At 42.1% G+C, this 14,208-nt stretch overlaps 1 protein-coding gene across 1 annotated transcript in view; it reads right to left on the bottom strand.

Annotated features, from left to right (window-relative positions):
• Positions 1-1,501, bottom strand: part of LOC134349954 (anoctamin-7-like) — a 73,012-nt gene extending 71,511 nt beyond the window's left edge. The window contains exons 1-2 of the mRNA XM_063054907.1: positions 1,223-1,501; positions 954-1,019 (exon numbers count right to left, since the gene is read on the bottom strand). Of these exons, the coding sequence (XP_062910977.1) occupies positions 954-1,019; positions 1,223-1,501 (345 nt within the window). The remainder of the gene's footprint in view (positions 1-953; positions 1,020-1,222) is intronic.
• Positions 1,502-14,208: the final 12,707 nt, after the last annotated feature.

Genomic DNA, 14,208 nt, shown 5'->3' with positions numbered 1-14,208 from the left:
TGGGGTTGAGTTGGAATACAACCAGAGGTCATGGGTTAAAGGTGAAAGGTGAAAAGTTTAAGGGGAACATGAGGAGAAACTTCTTCACTCAGAGGGTTGTGACAGTGTGGAATGAACTGCCAGCACAAGTAGTGCATGCAAATTTGATTTCAGCATTTAAGAGAAGTTTGGATAGGTGCAGGGGTAAGGGTAGGGGAGGCTATGGTTCTGGTGCAGGTCGATGTGAGTAGGCAATTTAAATGGTTCAGCACAGACTAGATGGGCTGAAGGTCCTGATTCTGTGCTGTACCCTCTCACCCCTTCTCTTCTCCTCACCTGCCCCTCTCCTCCTTCCCTTTCTCCCATGGACCACTCTCCTCTCTTATCAGATTCCTTCTTCTTCAGCCCTTTACCTCTTCCACCTTGTTGCTTCAATCCCATGCCCACTCACTTTCTTCCTCACCTGTCTTCCTTCTCTGTCACTACCTACCTACCTGTCATTTTCACCCCCCTCCCAGCTCGCCAGTCACCTCAACTCCTGTCTCACCACCCCCCCCCCATTACTGGTCATCTCCCCTCTCCACTCCCAGTCATGAGACAGGGTCTTGACCCAAAACGCTGACAGTTCCTTTCCCTCCACAAATGCTGCTTGAAGCCCTCGAGCAGGTTCTTTATTACTCCAGATTCCAGCAACTGCGGTCTCTTGCGTCTCTACTGAGCCAATTCAAAGCAAATGTTTATCCCACCTTCAAATGTGAGTGCCTATATTATACTTTAGGTTGCATGCATATCTTTGTTATTCTCGTAGAAACCTAGGTTTTCAGCATGTCGGAAAACACACGATAAAAGGGGTAATCGAGTTTGCACGTAGAGGCAAAAACAGTTAGTTTTTCAGGTCGATGACCTGTTGACCTTTTTCTGAAGCCGATGAAAAATCCTCGATCTGCAACTTTGTTTCTCTCTCAGAGACCTACCTCCTCGTGGTTTCCAACATTCTTCTTCCGAGCGCGCGTACTTTTACCTGTATTCATTGCGTCGAACTGCAGAATACCAAATTATACATTTTTACAATAAACCGCTTATATACAAATTTTAAATTCAGACGAGATTTTGTATATTGTTCAATAACATTCCCTCAGCATTGAAATATTTTAAAAACAGAAACATTTATTTAATAAATTGAAAAAAAGCATTTAAACAATGGATGATCACTCCAGATGTAGTAAAGAACCGAGGTGCTCACCTCAGCCAAAGGCATTTTCAGTTTCATTCTCTCAGCTGTCCGGCTCAAAAGTTCAAAAGGTGCATAGATCTTAACAATCTGGTACTTGTCCGGTGGCCCAGCTGTCAGTTCTGCAGCCCATTTCTGTCCGGCAAAGTTGTGGTCCACTCGCAACCCGGTGTTTTCCACATCCCTTAGAAACTTCAGTCTCAGCTCTGCGTAGGGATCGATGCTTCCCGGTTCCCATTCATAAACTAACACATAATCGATAATTGGAATCATTTTCATCTTTTTCGTCATTATCGTCGGTGCTTTTGGCAATTCGCACAACTGCGGTCAGGCAGAGCGGAGTAATCCGATGTCCTTCGGCAGTGCCAGCTGCCTGTCACGCCACCCTGTACTTATACCCGAGCTCAGTGCATATTCTGAAGGGATATTTCCGTGTCCCCCTGTTATCAATCGTGTTCATTAAAAAAAAACAACTGATTGGTGCCCCTTTTCATCTAAACTAGATTATGAACACTTCCTCGGCGCGAAAATAACCTACTTTCTGTCCTGCCTGCTTGTTTGTTCTTCGTTTCTAAGTTGGTCTTCTCCATTCTGTTTCTGTATCTATGTTATTCTCTGGAGAGGAGAGACAAACAATTCTGCTCAGGTGTACTCACAATCTGCTGAAGCTCCTCCATGAAACTCCTGGGAATGGATAGATATTAATCCGGTGGGAAGATCAGAAGCTGTATGCAACTAGATAAGAGGAATGAAATCAGGCTGGATCTTGAGCAGAGGATCAGGGTGTGGAATAGAGTGACCTCCTCTGTTAACCTCTCATCCCACCAACCATTTGCCAACAGTGGAGACTGTGGATTCCTCAGTAGCAGACTGGTCATGCTCTAGTGAAGGCGAGGTTCAATTGAAGGCAACCATAATTCAAATCCAGGGCACACTCTCCAACTATCAATGTAGAAGTGGCAACTAGGTGTAGCAGTGACTCAGTGGTTCGAAATATGACTTGAATTCCTTTTCAACCTTTTACTTTCCATTTTACGCCTTGCCCAAAATCATATTTTTAAAGTGTTGAAAGGCAGTGTGAAGCCATATGGTTCCCTGTCATTGACAAGGAAATATAATATTGGGGTGAAATTGTTATACTGTACAAAGTTTTGAATGTATATATATATATTAACATAACTGTATATAGTCCATATTTAGTTCTCACCACAAAAGGCTATGAGAGTGTGTAAGTGTGGACTATAATGATGGTTGGTTGAGTGGATTAAAATTGTTAAATAAATATATACTGTAACTAAAACAATATTTACATTATTAATTTAGATTTGCAAATGTAAATTAGGCCATCGTCAAATGGTCCATAGATTTAGTAATTTGGAATTATGAAATTCAAACCTAAATTCATGCCAGAGTCTGAAGATTTATGGCAAAATTCAGAAGAATGTGAGGAGATCTTATGGAAACACATAAAATTATGAAAGGGATAGATAAGATAGAGGCAGAAAAGTTGTTTCCACTGCTAGGTGAGTCTAGAACTAGGGGACATAGCCTCTAGATTCGGGAGAGTGGACTTAGGATGGAGATGAAGAGGAACTGCTTTTCCCAGACAGTGGTGAATCTCTCGAATTCTCTGCCCAATGAAGCAGTGGAGGCTACCTCAGTAAATGTATTTAAGACAAGGTTCGATATATTTTTGTATAGTAGGGGAATTAAGGATTATGGAGTAATAGCAGGTAGGTAGAGATGAGTCTATGGCCAGAAAGCCATAATCTTATTGAATGGTGGAGCAGGCTCAACGGGCCAGATGGCCTACTCCTGCTCCTATTTCTTAAGTTCTAAAATAAAAATATGCAATGAAGAATGCAAAATTTGCCTTAGCATCCTTCAAGCGGGACGATAAGTCACGGTTCCCATTGTAGGTTGCTATTTTAATGCATTCTCCTCAGAAAAATAAAAACATTTCCAGACTTGTCCTGGGAGTCCAACATTGAATGAGTAGGACACTGCTGTCAGCAACAGTGAAATTCCATTCAAGCAAAATTCACTGAGTTCATGGAGGACAAGAAAAATGTAAATAAAAATGTAAACTCTTTATAACTTCAGAGCTTGTTCACACAATGCATTTACAAAATACTGCTTTGCTATATTATTTAGTATTAGTGTCCTTCAATGATTCACAATGGGAGAAGAAATCAGAATACCCCAGGGTATTTACATAATGCCAAAAGAGAGATAAGTCCCTCAGGACTCACATATGATTTAGCAAGTTCATTTAAAAGGTGAGCTGAACCTTACATAAAAAGAAGCTTCTATAGATGATTGACTGTTTTTGTTCTCTGGAGAAATCTTGGAACTGCATGCCTGAACTGAGAAGTCAAGAAGCTGGCCACATCTACATATACTAAGCAAAGTACCACCAGCTATGTAAAATCTTTCTCTCTTATGAGCTATCACAGGATATTCCAACATTTGACACTGCAGCATAACTTAGTCATTTCCCTTCAAATGGCCCTACTGAATACTATTTGTTGCTTCCAGCCATGTGCCAAACTGTCAACAATATGAAGTGTACAAAAAAAAACTATAATATTTGATTTAATGAAGATTCTAGAACCAGTGCTGATATTGGTTATTAGAAAATAATTAATCAAATTGGAATTATCCTGATTTTTGTGAGGATTCTTCTATGCGAAAAGGCTATGATTGCTTTTATTATTAATTTGTCAATGATTGTTTTTATTTTTTTAAATAATTTTAAGGCATCATTATCAAGAGTTAATACCAAGCAAGGGAGGTAGATCTTATTCACAATAACTGCTCCGATAACCTATTCTGTACTTTCAGATACAGTGCCCTAACATTATGTTATGATCCGTTTAACACCACTGTCTATAAGCTTTGCATTGAAAAGTTCAAAGTAAATTTATTATCAAAGTAAATGTATGTCACTATATGCAACCCTGAGATTCATTTTCTTGAGGGCATCCACAATAGAAAAATAACCATAATACAATCAACGAATAACTGTACCAAATGGGTGTTCAACCAATGTTCAAAAGACAAAAAGAAATAATAATAATAATAATAAATAAAATAAGCAATAAATATCGAGAACATGAGAAGAGGAGTCCTTGAAAATGAGTCCAAGGCTTGTGGGAACATTTCAGTGATGTGGCAAGTGAAGTTGAGTGAAGTTATCCCATTTGGTTCAAGAGCTTGTTGGTTGAAGGGGTAATAACTGTGCCTGAACCTTATTCACAATATTCTGAAATAATTCAATATTCACAAAACTAACATCACTTTAGGTTCTGTTTACAATACAACAACTAGCTATGTTTATATTAAATTCTAAATCAGTTACATAAGTAAATTTTGCCTTTTATCTCTTACTACATTTGTAATTTAATTCAAAGAATACTTAAGAATTCATATGTATATGAATACCACAGACTTATTTGCTTTTTGTTTTTCAAAGTCTCTTCTTTTCTCAAGACATTTGTGAAATCTATCCAACCTTGTATTAAATATATTTACCGAGGTAGCCTCCACTGCTTCACTGGCAGAGAATTCTACAGATTCACCACCCTCTGGGAAAAGCAGTTCCTCCTCATTTCTGTCATTTCTCAAATCTATTCCCCCAAATCTTGAGGCTATTTCCCCTAGTTCTAGTCTCACCTACCAGTGGAAACAACTTTCCTGTCTCTATCTTATCTATCCCTTTCATAATTTTGTATGTTTCTGTAAATCTCTTCTCATTCTTCTGAATACCAGTGACTACAGTCCCAGGTGACTCCATCTCTCCTCATATTCTAACCCCCTCATCTCTGGAATCAACCTGGTGAACCTCCTCTGCATCACCTCCAAAGCCAGTACATACCCACACAGGAGATTAGTGTGGAAACTTAAAGCACACAGTATTGGGGGTAAGGTATTGGTGTGGGTGGAGAATTGGTTAGCAGACAGGAAGCAAAGAGTGGGAATAAACGGGACCTTTTCAGAATGGCAGGCGGTGACTAGTGGGGTACCGCAAGGCTCAGTGCTGGGACCCCAGTTGTTTACAATATATATTAATGACTTGGATGAGGGAATTAAATGCAGCATCTCCAAGTTTGCAGATGACACGAAGCTGGGTGGCAGTGTTAGCAGTGAGGAGGATGCTAAGAGGATGCAGGGTGACTTGGATAGGTTGGGTGAGTGGGCAAACTCATGGCAGATGCAATTTAATGTGGATAAATGTGAAGTTATCCACTTTGGTGGCAAAAATAGGAAAACAGATTATTATCTGAATGGTGGCCGATTAGGAAAAGGGGAGGTGCAACGAGACCTGGGTGTCATTATACACCAGTCATTGAAAGTGGGCATGCAGGTACAGCAGGCGGGGAAAAAGGCGAATGGTATGCTGGCATTTATAGCGAGAGGATTCGAGTACAGGAGCAGGGAGGTACTACTGCAGTTGTACAAGGCCTTGGTGAGACCACACCTGGAGTATTGTGTGCAGTTTTGGTCCCCTAATCTGAGGAAAGACATCTTTGCCATAGAGGGAGTACAAAGAAGGTTCACCAGATTGATTCCTGGGATGGCAGAACTTTCATATGAAGAAAGACTGGATGAACTGGGCTTGTACTCGTTGGAATTTAGAAGATTGAGGGGGGATCTGATTGAAACGTATAAGATCCTAAAGGGATTGGACAGGCTAGATGCAGGAAGATTGTTCCCGATGTTGGGGAAGTCCAGAACGAGGGGTCACAGTTTGAGGATAGAGGGGAAGCCTTTTAGGACCGAGATTAGGAAAAACTTCTTCACACAGAGAGTGGTGAATTTGTGGAATTCTCTGCCACAGGAAACTGTTGAGGCCAGTTCATTGGCTATGTTTAAGAGGGAGTTAGATATGGCCCTTGTGGCTACAGGGGTCAGGGGGTATGGAGGGAAGGCTGGGGCGGGGTTCTGAGTTGGATGATCAGCCATGATCATAATAAATGGCGGTGCAGGCTCAAAGGGCCGAATGGCCTACTCCTGCACCTATTTTCTATGTTTCTATGTTTCTATTCCTCAAGTAAGGAGACCAGAACTGCACGCAGTACTCCAGGTGTGGCCTCACCAGTACCCTGTATAGTTGCAACATAACCTCCCTGCTCTTAAATTCAATCCCTCTAGCAATGAAGGCCAACATTCCATTTGCCTTCTTGATTGCCTGCTGAACCTACAAACCAACTTTTTGTGATTCATGCACACCACTCCCAAGTCCCTCTGCACAGCAGTATGCTGCAATTTTTTACCATTTAAATAATAATCTGATCATCCATCTTTCCTTGCAAAGTGCTCTATCTGCCAGACCCTTGCCTGCTTACTTAACCTATCTATATCTTTTTGCAGAGTTTCTGTACCTTCTGCACAATTTGTTTTTCCACTCAATTTAGTGCCATCAGCAAACACTCGGTCCCTTCATCCAGGTCATTAATGTATATCATGTACAGTTGCAGGCCAGCACCAACCCCTGTGCTACACCGTTCCCCACTGATTGCCAACCAGAGTATCCCAACACTCTACTTTGTATTAGTTAACCAATTCTCCATCCATTCTAATACATCATCCCCCAACTCTATGAATCCTTATCTTATGGATTAAGTCTTTTATGCGGCATCTTATCGAACACCTTCTGGAGATCCAAGTAAATAATGTCCATCTGTGCCCCTCTATCCACTGTGCTCATTATATCCTCAAAAAACTCCAGTAAGTTTGTCAAACAGGATCTGCCTTTGCTGAATCCATGCTCCATCTGCCTGATCGATCCATTTCTTTCCAGATTTCTTATCTTCGCTAATTCTTCCTTAATGATAGCTTTAAGCATTTTCCCATCTACAGATGATAAACTAACTGGCTTATAGTCACCTGCTTTTGTCTACATCCTTTTTTGAACAGTGGTGTGACATTCGCCATCTTCCAATCCACCGGGACCTTCCCAGAGTTTAGAGAAATTTGGTAAATTATCACCAAAACCTCTACTATAACTTCTTCCATTTCTCTCAGTACACTGAGATGTATTCCATCAGGACCAGAGGACTTTTATATCTTCAGGCCCACAAAATTGCTCAGAACTACCTTTTCAGTGATGGATATTGTATTGAAGTCCTCACCTCCCATCACACCCATAACATCTCTCTTTAGCATGTTTGACGTGTCCTCCACCATGAAGATCAATACAAAATAGTCATTCAAAATCTTGGCCATTTCCTCATTACTCAATATCAATTGCCCCTTTTCATCCTCCAAGGGAGCTACATTCACCTTAGCCACACTTTTCCACTTTATATAATTATAGAAACTTTTACTAACCGTTTTTATATTTTGTACTAGTTTATTTTCATAACCTAGTTTTCCGTTCTTTATTGCTCGCTTAGTGGTTCTTTGTTGCTTCTTGAAGTTTTCCCGTTCTTCCAGTTTCCACTACTCTTGGTGACTTTGTGTGCACGAGCTTTTAATTTGATGCCTTCTTTTATTCCCTTAGTTATCCAAGTCTGGCTGTCCCCACCCTTACTGTCCTTCTTTCAGCTGGAATATACTTTTGTTGTGCACCGTGAAAAATCTCTTTGAAAGTCCTCCAATGTTCTTCAACCATCCCACCATATAGCCTGTTTTCCCAGTCTACACTGGCCAAATCCTTCCTCATTCCATTATAGTTTCCATTGTTTAGGCATAATTCACTGGTTTTAGATCGAAATATTGCACCCTCCATTTGTATGAGAAACTCATACTGTGATCACTCTTTCCAAGAGGATCCCTCTCTACAAGATCACCAACTTTACCTGTCTCATTGCACAGAACCAGATCTAAGAACTAAGAACCCTTTAGGTTCAGTAATATGCTATTCAAGAAAGCTATCACGGATGTGCTCTATGAAGTCCTCCTCAAGACTGCCTTGACCAACTTGATTCACCCAATCTATATGCATGTTAAGGTCCCCCACAATAACTGCTGTTCCATTCTTACGTGCCTCAGATATTTCTCTGTTCATTGCCTGTGCCACTGTAATGTTATTATTCGGTGGCCGATAGACAACACCCACCAGTTATTTTTTTCCCTTTATTATTCCTTATCTCTTCCCAGATAGATTCAACATTCTGCTCCTTAGATCTTGTATCGTCTCTCACTATCGCCCTGACCTCATCTTTAACTAAGAGTGCTACCCCACCTCCAGTACCTTCCTGCCTATCCTTCCGTATTACCTGATATCCTTGGATATATAATTCCCAATCCTCCCCACCCTGCAACCATGTTTCTGTAATGGCCACTTAATCATACACCTTTGTACTGATTTGTGCCACAGTTCACTGACCTTGTTTTGAATACTATGGGCATTTAAATAAAGTGCCTTTATACTCTTGTGCCTTTTAAAATCTTGTAATCTTTTTCTCTTTTGCAGTTGACTTGTCTTCACTCCATTCTTACTTTTCTCTTTTTTATCTTCTGCTTTTACTTTATCTTTATGCACACTTTTCTCTTTTACTTTATCCATACTTCTCCAATCTGTTGAATCCCACCCCCCCCCCCCCAATATTTAGATTAAAGCTCCATCCTCAGCACTTGTTATACAATTCACTGGGATCCAGGTCCCATCATGGTTCAGGTGGAGCCCGTCCCAGTGGAACAGCTCCCTCATTCCCCAATACTGGTGCCAATTTCCCATGAATTCAAACCCACTTCTCCCACACCAATCACTGAGCCATTTGTTAAACTCTCTAATCTTCTTGACCCTATGCCAATTTGCACATGGCTCAGCTAGTAATCAGAGATTACCATTTTTTTTGGTTCTGCTTTTTAATTTAGACCTTAGCTGCTCAAATTCCCTCTGTAGAACCTCTTTCCTCGTTCAGCCTATGTTGTTGGTCCCCACAATGGACCACGACAATGTGATCTTTCCCCTCCCACTGCAAATTCTTCTGCAGGTTACATAAGATGTCCCGAACCTGGGCACCAGGCAGGCAACACAGCCTTCAAGATGCTCTATCCTTACGACAGAGAGCTCTGTCTATACCCCTGACTATACTATCCCAATTACCACTACATTTCTCTTCTTTCCCACCACTTGGATGGCTCCCCGAACTATGGTGCCACAGTTAGGTTGCTCATCCTTCCTGCAGCCCCCACTCTCATCCACACAGGGAGTAAGGATCTCAGACCTTTTGGACAAGCTCAAGGGTTGAGGCTCCTCCAGCACTGTCTCTTGGATCCCACTTCCTGCCTCGCTCGCAGTCACACCCTCTTATCCCTGACCACAGACCGAATTTGAGGCAGCTAATCTAACCCCCTCTATCTATCAGCCTTTCCAATAAAATATTTAACATTTTTGTTTCAGTCATCATCTATTCCTAATATTACTCCTGCTCTTTGAATTCATCTCAATTATATTCTCTTAACAGGTACAAGCAAGAAAAAATCTGCAGGTGCTGGAAATCCAAGCAACACACACAAAATGCTGAAGGAACTCAGCAGGGCAGGCAGCATCTTTGGAAAAGAGTAAACAGTCGACGTTTCAGGCTGAGAACCTTCATCAATACTAGAAAAAAAGACGAGAAGTCATTGTAAGAAGGTGGTGGGTGGGGAGGAAAAAATACAAGGTGGTAGGTGATCAGTGAAACCAGGAGGGATAAAGTAAAGAGCTGGAAAATTGATAGGTGAAAAAGATAAAGGGCTGGAGAATGGGGAATCTGGTAGGAGAGGACAGAAGGCCATGGAAGAAAGGGAAGGGGGAAGAGCACCAGAGGGAGGTGATGGACAGGTAAGGAGAGAGAAGGAAATGGGAATGGGTAATGATGAAGGAGAGGTTGGAAGATTAATAACTGGAAGACTGAGAAATCGCTGTCAGGTTGGAGGCTATCCAGATGGAACATAAGGTGTTGCTTCTCCAACCTGAGTGTAGCCTTATCGCGCGAGTAGAGGAGGCCCTAGACTGACATGTCAGAGTGGGAATGGGAAGTGGAATTTAAATGGGTGGCCATTTTTAGGCAGATGGAGCGTAGGTGCTTGGTGAAGCGATTCCACAATCTATGTCAAGTCTCACTAATATACCGGAGGCCACACTGGGAGCATCAGACACAGTATATGACCCCAACGGACTGACAGGTGAAGTGTCAGTCTGGAAGGACTGCTTAGGGCCCTGAATGGCAGTGGGGGGCGGGGGGAGTATAGGAGCAGGTGTGGCACTTGTTCTGCTTGCAAGGATATGCCAGGAGGGAGATCAGTGAGGAAGGACAAATGGACAAGGGATCATGTAGGGAGCGATCACTGTGTAAAGCTGAAAGTGGGGGGAAGGAAAGATATGCTTGGTGGTGGAATCCCGTTGGAAATGGCAGAAATTACGGAGAATGATGAAGGTAAAGCAGTGGATGTAGTACATATGGATTTCAGTAAGGCATTTGATAAGGTTCCCCATGCCAGGCTCCTTCAGAAAGTAAGGAGACTTGGAATCCAAAGAGACATTGCTATGTGGATGCAGAACCGGCCTGCCCACAGAAAGGGTGGTTGTATATGGTTCATATTCTGCATGGAGGTTGGTGACCAGTGGTGTTCCGCAGGGATCTGCTCTGGGACCCCTCCTCTTTGTAATTTTTATAAATGACCTGGATGAAGAAATAGAAGGCTGAGTGAGTAAGTTTGCTGATGACACAAAGGTTGGAGGTGTTGTGGATAGTGTGGAGGGTTGTCAGATGTTACAGTGGGACATTGACAGGAAGCAGAACTGGGCTCAGAAGTGGCAGATGGACTTCAACCCAGATAAGTGTGAAGTGGTTCATTTTGGTAGGTCCAATTTGAAGACGGAATATAATATTAATGGTAAGACTCTTGGCAGTGTGGAGGATTTGAGAGATCCTGGGGCCCATGTCAGTAGGACACTCAAAGCTGCTGTGCGGGTTGACAGTGTTGTTAAGAAAGCATATGGTGTGTTGTCATTCATCATCCGTGGGATTGAGCTCAAGAGCCGTGAGGTAATGTTACAGCTATATGGGAATATGGTCAGACCCCACTTGGAGTACTGTGTTCATTTCTGGTCATCTCACTACAGGAAGGATGTGGATACTACAGGGAGAGTGCAGAGGAGATTTACAAGGGTGTTGCCTGGATTGGGGGGCTTACCTTATGAGAATAGGTTGAGTGAACTTGGCCTTTTCTCCTTGGAGCGACGGAGGATGAGAGGTGACCTGGTAGACGTGTGTAAGATGATGAGGGGCATTGAGCATGTGGATAGCCAGAGGCTTTTTCCCAGGGCTGTAATGGCTCACAAGAGGGTCATAGTTTTAAGGTGCTTGGAAATAGGTACCAAGGGGATGTCAGGGATAACCTTTTCACAGAGAGTGGTGGGTGCGTGGAATGCACTGCCAGCAGCAGTGGTGGAAGCGGATACAATAGGGTTTTTTAAGAGTCTCTTAGATAGGTACATGGAGCTTAGAAAAATAGAGAGCTATGCGCTAGGGAAATTCTAGGCAGTTTCTAGAGTAGGTTACATGGTCGGCACCGCATTGTGGGCTGAAGGGCCTGTAATGTGCTGTAAATTCCTATGTTCTATGTTCTAATTATGTGCTGGACGCGGAGACTGGTCAGGTGGTAGGTGAGGACAAGAGAAACCCTATCCCTGGATGGGTGGCAGGAGGATGGGGTGAGGGCAAATGTGCACAAAATGCAAGAGAAGAGGTTGAGGGCAGCATTGATGGTGGAGGAAGGGAAGCCCCTTTCTTTGAACAAGGAGGACACCTCCTTAGTTCTGGAATGAAGAGCAGATGTGGTGGAGATGGAGGAATTGAGAAAAGGGGATGGCATTTTTACAAGAAAAGGGTGGGAAGAGGTATAGTCCAGGTAGCTGTGAGAATCAGTGGGTTTATAAAATACATCACTGAATAAGTTGTCTCCAGAGATAGAGACAGAGGGATCGAGAATGGGGAGAGAGATTTTCGAAGTGGACCAGGTGAATTTTAGGAGAGGGTGGAAGTTGGAGTCGGGAAATTAATGGTTATGGGGAAAAGGCAGGTAGGTGGAGATATGTATGACCAGATCAGCTGTGATCATATTGAATGGTGGAGCAGGCTCCACGGGCCAGATGGCCTACTTCAGCTCCTATTTCTTATGTTCTTAAGAGGTGAGAAAAACTGCCTGTGACATCAGGGCAGCACTCGAATGAGCGTGGCATCAAGGATCCCTGTTAAAACTAAAGTTAGTGGGCATCAAAGGGAAAACACTCCAGTGGTTCAAGTCATATCGTAGGAAAAGGAATATGGTAGTAGCTGTTGGAGGGTTTGAGCTACACAGAACAATATCTGAAGCTCAGTCATTTTCAGTTCTTATTAATAACCTTTCTTCCATTATCAGGTCAGAAGCAGGATGCACAATGCACAGTGTTGACTTCCATTTACGTACATCTCCTCTGCAAATGAAACAATGTCAACATTTGGCATGGGCTCAACCACATCTAGACAAATCAAAGAAGACCAACATGCAGTGCGGCAAGTGATCAAGAGAGCAAGTGATATGCTAGCTTTTATCCAAGATGCTTAGATTACATGAGTAAAATATATTGTTGCAAACTGCAAAAATGAAAGGACATACTTTTTGAGAAGGTATGCAGCAAAGATTACTAGACTTGAACCAGCATGAGGAGAGATTGAATAGATTCAAGGTAGACCTTATCAAAACTTAAATAATTCTGAAAAAGTCTGATACATTAGATGCAAAAATATTTTTAAATCCACAATTGAGGATTCTAGGACATGAGACATTGATTGAGAATGATATAGGCTATTTATGAGGAAAATTTGAGAAATTTCTTCACTCATAGTGTGGGGAATCTCTACCTCAGATGACTGTGGAGGGTGAGTCATTGTGTTCATATCTAGATTTCTGGGATCAAGAATATGGGGGATAGAACTGAAAACAGCACTGAGGCGGAAAATCCACCATGATCTTTATGAATGACAATGCAGCCTTGAAAGATCAGATAGCTTACCCCTCATCCGAGTTGCCACAAATGTGCCAGGCAATGACCATATCCAGAAAGGAAGATATCAACAAGCTACTCTTCACATTCATTGGCATTACCATTGGTCAGTTGTCCACCAACCTTTGGTGGTACTCTGTAGAACAGCTCAACTGGAGAGCTTCACAAGTACCATAAGCAGGTCAGAAGCTGAATGTCTTGCAGCAATTGAGTCACCTCTGATACCCCAAAGTCTTTCTGCTATTTAAGAGGCCCAAGTCTGGAATGAGATGGAATACGTGCCAATTAGGGGGATAAATGCAACTTCCAAATTTCCCAAGAAATACTTTACCAACTTGCTTGATTTGCACCCCATCAACATGTGTTCTTTCTACCATTAGGGAGCAATCTCTGCTTGTGTTACTATCAATAAAATGTATTGGATTTACTACCTAGATTATTCCAATAGCATCTAAATCCTCAAACTCTACCACCAAGGATGAGACAATCTACTATTTTTCAAACTTGATATCCTCCCTAGTTCACAATGAGGAAAACACCAGAGTTTTGTCTGTAATGGATGGCAGTAGATGAGAAAAATCCATTTGCATTTAGTTTAATTTAGCATTATCAAAGTGGTAGAAGAGAGGGAGTGTGTTTAGATAAATAGAGAGAATAGATAGAAAATAAAAATGTAAGTGGTTACTTTAGATGCATCAAGTAAGAAAAGGGAAGGGAAGAGAATATGATCTGTGAATAAAATTACTCTCTTTTACTCTGCACCTAACCTACTAAAACCAAAATTAATGTTGGAAACCCAAAAAAAAAATCAGAAAATGCAAAAAATAGAAGATTGGGAAACACACACAAAATGCTGGAGGAACTCAGCAGGCCAGGCAGCATCTATGGAAAAAAGTACTGTTGACGTTTCAGGCCAAAACCCATGGGCAGGACTGGCAGTGTCCTGCTGAAGGGTCTCGCCCCGAACATCATTGGTACTTTTTTCCATAGGTGCTGCTGAGTTCCTTCAGCATTT

The sequence above is a fragment of the Mobula hypostoma genome, chromosome 7 (genome assembly GCF_963921235.1).
Source record: "Mobula hypostoma chromosome 7, sMobHyp1.1, whole genome shotgun sequence".
Lineage (NCBI taxonomy): Eukaryota > Metazoa > Chordata > Chondrichthyes > Myliobatiformes > Myliobatidae > Mobula > Mobula hypostoma.
The sequence above is the reverse complement of the archived record's forward strand: the minus strand, read 5'-3'. Positions and strand labels throughout refer to the sequence as shown.